Source organism: Gadus chalcogrammus, chromosome 10, assembly GCF_026213295.1.
Source record: "Gadus chalcogrammus isolate NIFS_2021 chromosome 10, NIFS_Gcha_1.0, whole genome shotgun sequence".
Taxonomy (NCBI): domain Eukaryota; kingdom Metazoa; phylum Chordata; class Actinopteri; order Gadiformes; family Gadidae; genus Gadus; species Gadus chalcogrammus.
Window position 1 is genome coordinate 18,302,137 of NC_079421.1, and position 6,104 is coordinate 18,308,240.

General features: G+C 48.8%; 1 protein-coding gene across 1 annotated transcript in view; it reads left to right on the forward strand.

Annotated features, from left to right (window-relative positions):
* Positions 1 to 6,104, forward strand: part of si:ch211-26b3.4 (connector enhancer of kinase suppressor of ras 2) — a 63,933-nt gene that overhangs the window by 51,386 nt on the left and 6,443 nt on the right. Inside the window, exons 11-15 of the mRNA XM_056600897.1 lie at positions 82 to 321; positions 1,300 to 1,386; positions 2,342 to 2,569; positions 5,519 to 5,566; positions 6,035 to 6,104. The exon at positions 6,035 to 6,104 is cut by the window's right edge and continues 103 nt beyond it. Coding sequence (XP_056456872.1) covers positions 82 to 321; positions 1,300 to 1,386; positions 2,342 to 2,569; positions 5,519 to 5,566; positions 6,035 to 6,104 — 673 coding nt within the window. The remainder of the gene's footprint in view (positions 1 to 81; positions 322 to 1,299; positions 1,387 to 2,341; positions 2,570 to 5,518; positions 5,567 to 6,034) is intronic.

A 6,104-nucleotide genomic window follows, 5' to 3' on the forward strand; every position in this document is an offset into this window, starting at 1 on the left:
ACTTCAGTGAAGACGATGACGGTGGTATTATGTACGAGATGACGCTTGTTCGATTGACGTTTATGATGACATCATGCCCTGCCCCCCCCCCCCCCCCCCCCCCCCTCAGGGAGGAGCTGGGTCTGATGTCCTGCGATGACATCAGCAGATACAACGTGGGCTCCCAGCCGGGCTCCAAGAGCTCCGAGGCAGTCAGCTACTACCTGGACCAGGACAGCGGCCAGTACTTCTCCCTGCTGGAGCCCGACGGACCCCCGGGGCCCGAGTACGACCGGGGCCGCAACACGGGGGTCCGACGCCGGGACAAGACCCCTACACATGGTGAGATAAGAGAGAGAGAGAGAGAGAGAGAGAGAGGGGGGGGGGGGGGGAAGGAGGGAGTGAAAGGGAGGGGAAGACAGAGGGGGAGGGGGAGAGAGAGGAAGGGGGGAGAGAGAGAGAGAAAGAGAGAGGGGAGGGAGAGAGAGAGAGAGAGGGAGAGAGAGAGAGAGAGAGAGAGAGAGAGAGAGAGAGAGAGAGAGGGAAAGAGTTGGGGAGAAACAGAGAGAGAGAGAAGGTGAGAGAGAGTGTGGGCTAGATAGAGAGGGACGATCAGAGAGAGAGAGAGAGAGATAGAGCGGGGGAAGAGAGAGAGAGAGAGAGAGATAGAGGGGGGGAAGAGAGAGAGAGAGAGAGAGATAGAGGGGGGGGGGGGGGGGGAGCATGCCTTCCATTATAATTTCTCTCACCCTCACGGCGTCTCCCCATCGTGGCTTGTCCCCACCACCACTCACCCCCACACTCCCAGTTTCGTTCTGCCATTTACCTTCACGTGCACTATTCCTGCGTGTGTCTCGCATCACGTGCACACCTTCGAAAACCAAACAGATGCCACGTCACGCAAGGTCAACGCTGTCTTGTCCAAAAGTCCCCCACTGTCTCCAGCTGTCCCCCCCCACCCCCCCACCACCCCCCCCACCCACCCACACACCCCCACACCCCCAAACCCCCCCCACCCCCCCAATGTGGTTGTCCCAGCCCCCCTTCTCTTTTCCACATCACTATTCACAGAGTTACTAAACATCACCCACCACACACACACACACACACACACACACACACACACACACACACACACACACACACACACACACACACACACACACACACACACACACACACGTCCCTCCTATCTCCCCACCCACTCCACTTGCACCTACTGTCCCCTGTCTTGGTCTACGTCCTTCCAGAACTTTTCCTTTCCAAATCCCAAACTCCCCCAAGCCCCGCCCTCTGATTACTGATTGGTTGTTCTAGGAGGTGACCTCAGACCTGTCTCCATGCCCCCGGAATATAATTGGATGGCAGAGACAAAGGAACCGATCATGGGCAAGAGAGGGAGTCGAGGTACACATGCACGCACACACCTACACACTCACACACACACACACACACACACACACACAAACACCCACACAAAAACATGTCCATACGTGCTCCAGTTGGGACCATTCTCCGCCTCAAAACATTTCAGCTCATCATTTGGCCGGGGACAATAAAAGTGTGATGCACACCTGCCAGGGCACGCATCGGTCCCCAGCTGTCATGGTTGTCATAAATGCATGGAAATTGCATTTATACAGCAAATTTGAGGGTTTTGAATGTAATCCACACCGCTCGTGCTCCTCTTCCGCAGTGAGACTTGATCTGTATTCAACCAATGATTCACCACTCGACGGTCAGAAAGTCTATGAATAACATTAAAGCACAATGCTGGTGATGGGCATTGCTTTATTTTCTCTCTCTCCCTCTCTCTCTCTCTCTCTCTCCCTCTCTCTCTCTCTCTCTCTCTCTCTCTCTCTCTCTCTCTCTCTCTCTCCCTCCTCTCTCTGTCCTCCACACTTTAGCGGGTTCTCTTCACATGCTGTACAGAGACGTGTCGATTTAAAATTAAAATGTTATTTTGGTGACAGGATCAATAGTATGGTGCTCTTTGAATCTGCAAAATCGTCGCCAAGAGGCTATTTAAAGTAATGTTACGACTAGGCCGACTATGTGTGTGTCTTATCAGATAATACAACTCAAGGACGGTGCTTCAGTGTGTTTCAAGGATTCTTTGTTCTGAACTGCTTTTTATCTCGCCGCCTCCATTCCACCGTTTACTGACTCCGGTTCCCAGATCTTCGCCGTCTCGTTCCCCTTCCTTACAGTACTGTCGTCACTCGTCTGGGTTTGGGGTTTCTACCCCGTTCTTACCGAACCCCCCCCCCCCCCGGTCTCTGCCTCTCCCACTCCTCTGTAAAAAGCTCACTCCCTCTTTCTCTTCCTCCGTCGCCCCCCCTCTACCGCAACCTCGTAACAGACTCGGACAACTCGCTGCTGCGCTACCTCAGCGACGACAAGATCCTGGTGATCGAGGAGGAGCCAGAGGGCCCGATCCGGGAGAGCCGTCGGGACTCCACGCGTCGCTCCCGCCGCAAGAGCCGCAACCCCAGCAGCCCCAGCTTCCCCATCAGCCCGTCCATGCTGTCGTCCACGCTGCGGCTGGACGCGCCCCCCGAGGCACTTCCTGTACGGCGAACGCATCACACACAACTCACACTTTCACGGGAGAAAAAAAAAAAAACACAGGGAATTCGCTCAGCATTTTAGCCTTGGATTCCTCTGGTTTGAGTTTAGAGGATTGATGGCGTGTGTGTGTGTGTGTGTGTGTGTGTGTGTGTGTGTGTGTGTGTGTGTGTGTGTGTGTGTGTGTGTGTGTGTGTGTGTGTGTGTGTGTGTGTGTGTGTGTGTGTGTGTGTGTGTGTGTGTGGGTGTGTGTGTGGTTGTGAGTGTGCTTGCGTGTGTGCATGTGTTATGAGGGGAAATGTAGGGCCATCATTTTAAGAGCTACCTGATCATATGCACCAGAGTGCAGCGAATGAAAGTACGTATTTAATTGTATTTAATTTCAGTTCAATCGGCTTTCAAGGCAAAAACTATGTGAATAATGCTCTGCAAGCTTTCTCTTGGGAGGGATGAGGTCAGAAAATGGGCAATCGGAAGAGTGCCGAGACAACAGATGTTTCTGGATGCGCTTGCCTGGGTGGGTGGGTGTGTGTGTGTGTGTGTGTGTGTGTGTGTGTGTGTGTGTGTGTGTGTGTGTGTGTGTGTGTGTGTGTGTGTGTGTGTGTGTGTGTGTGTGTGTGTGTGTGTGTGTGTGTGTGTGTTTGAGCGTGTGTGTGTGTGTGTGTGTGTGTGTGTGTGAATGCGCGCATCTGAGTTAGAGGACACCATGGCCGGTGGGGCTGGTCAGTGTCGTTGCCTAGGTGCCAGCTCTAGGATTAAGAGAATGACAGGGAAACATTGAGACGTCTCCTTCTCTCTCTCTCTCTCTCTCTCTGTCTCTCTCTGTCTCTCTCTCTCTCTCTCTCTCTCTCTCTCTCTCTCTCTCTCTCTCTCTCTCTCTCTCTCTGTCTCTCTCTCTCTCTCTCTCTCTCTCTCTCTCTCTCTCTCTCTCTCTCTCTCTCTCTCTCTCACACACTCTCTTTCTTTATCGCTCTCTTCCTCTCTATCTCTCATATACACACACACACACACACACACACACACACACACACACACACACACACACACACACACACACTCACACTCACACACACACACTGTGACTCAGCATGATCCAAACCAATTACAAGCGCCACTGACAGACTGTGCTTAAAGCACAACCACACATACAAACACATTAACACAGACATAAACATTCATACACACTGACACACACACACACACTCAAACACACACACATACACACACAAACACACACACGCCTTTGGACCCGTTACCCCCTCTCTAGCTCTGTATGCAATCGCAGTTTGAGTGTGAATGTGCACGTGTATGTGTGTGTGCGTGTTTGTTGTCTCCTGGTGGTGACTCATATCTTTCAGATGACACATAAAGCTTAACGATTCTGTTGTTGCAAACATATGGTCACCCTAGCAACCTATTTATTAAGAACACAACAACAACAAAAACAACAACAACATCACAACATGGAACACAGAAGAGGTTAACTGAACAGAGATTAATTAATCGTGTTAAAGAAGTACATTCAACAGACTAGAGTCAATCTAAAAGTGCAATAAAGAATAGTATAGAACTGCCCATCGCGTACAAGATAGTAACTTTATGCAAAATATGCTTGCAGACTTGAGATCCAACTAAGTATGTTGCATTAAATTTCACCTAATATTGTCTTGACTACATCAACCCGATAAACACATGAGCAACAAGTGTTTCTTAACAACAGAGAGGAAGAGTCTTTGGACAGGGAAAGTAAGGGAGATAAAGGTCAGACCCTCACTTTGCGTTACAGTCAAGACCCCTCATAATAAGCAGTGAAGCTGTGGGGTGCCATTGGTGCTTTTACTGGTGAATGTGGCTCACATTCTGAGTGTCCGTTTTTGTCCATGTTAATAAAATAACATATAATAAAATAGCATAGGTTGAATAAAGATATGAAAACATATCCACCCAGGGCAGATTATTTCAATGGTGCATTTCTTCTACTCTGTCTTTCAGAGAGGATCAGACACACTGCGGGCAGATACAGACAGGTGAGTAGTTATGTACGTGTGTGTGTGTGTGTGTGTGTGTGTGTGCGTGTGCGTGCGTGCGTGCGTGCGTGCGTGCATGAAATCGTGTGTGTGTGTGTGTGTGTGTGTGTGTGTGTGTGTGTGAGAGAGTAAAAGAGAGTGATACACATCCTCGTTCCTGGGTTGTGAGTGTGGGGTTCACCTGAGGTGTCTCCCTGCCCCCCCCTCCCCCCGTAGGTACTCCGGGTCCGGCAGCTCGGGAGCAGCGTCCATGAGGAAGGTACGATAACACCAACTCTTTCCACCACGCCGCAGTGGACCATAATCTATAATGACACAAAATCGATGTTTGCTTCGGTAATGTTCTTCATCTTTCTTCCTATTGCACACTTTATATCAATGCCCTTGGTCACCCTATAGACTTTTGCCACAACAAAAAGTGTGGCGATAGATGAGCTGGAAAGGTCATTTTATTAAAGATTGTGCTTGCCACACCGTCCCGGTTTCTCAGAAAACAGAACATAATACACAACCTTTTCCCAACCTTTTGATATCTTTTCCTAATCCTTATTAAATCTTTTCTGATAACCCTGACGCACACTGGTTTTCCAACTGCTCTCCTAACAAGCCACTACAGTGTGACGCACTTTCTGTTTTCTGCGATATACCCAACAAACGATCATAAAAATCCTCCGTGTTGGGTTATGGATTACCTCCAGACTGTGGCCATCTTAGCACGGCACTTCCCACGCGCTCGTAATCCGTTCAGCTGTGAGTCCCTCCAAGCTAGACTGACCATCCTCGCCCTTCCTGCGAGAAGGGACTAAGCGCCATCTGACAGACTCTGCCTCGACACGCCGTCCCCTGATAGTCGGTTGATTGTGTTCTGCTGATGGCTTTTCTCTCCCTTTTTCTCTCTTTTCTCTCTCTTTTTGGTCTTTCTCTCTCTTGTTTTTCCTTCCAGTCTTTCCATTACACCTCCCTAAGAACGAAACCCAAAAAGAGAAGTAAAGGTAGTCGTGCTTTGAAATTTCTACCCTCTTGTTCGGTTCTTTCTAGTCTTGGTGTTGTTTGGTCATTCTTTGGTTTACGGTTCAATTATGCTGGACATTTTCTTCCCTTCAGGATAATATTTCCAACATGTATCTCATTCTAATGTATTTTGTATAGAGTAATCAATCACCAATATACTAAATTAAAAATTATTACAATTTGTGAAAGTCCTATTCCACTAAAGTAGGTAATTTGATATAATAATGACATAATATTTCAGTTTGGAGTTAATTTATGACAGACATTTTCTTTTCAAACCAACATTTGGTAGTTGATGCTTGCATCTGTACCTTTTTTCATGTTAAAAGCTCAGCATGGCCGCTTTTGATCAAAACAATCATTGAATTTCCTTAGAGATGAGAGAAATCCACACCCTAAAATGAAGTAGGCTTGTTTGGCTGGAGACTGATCCATCTCATGGCCTCTAGGTTCCCTTACGAGCGCCAGTCGCAGGAGAATCTCCTGTAAAGACCTGGGCCACGGGGACTGTGAGGGGTG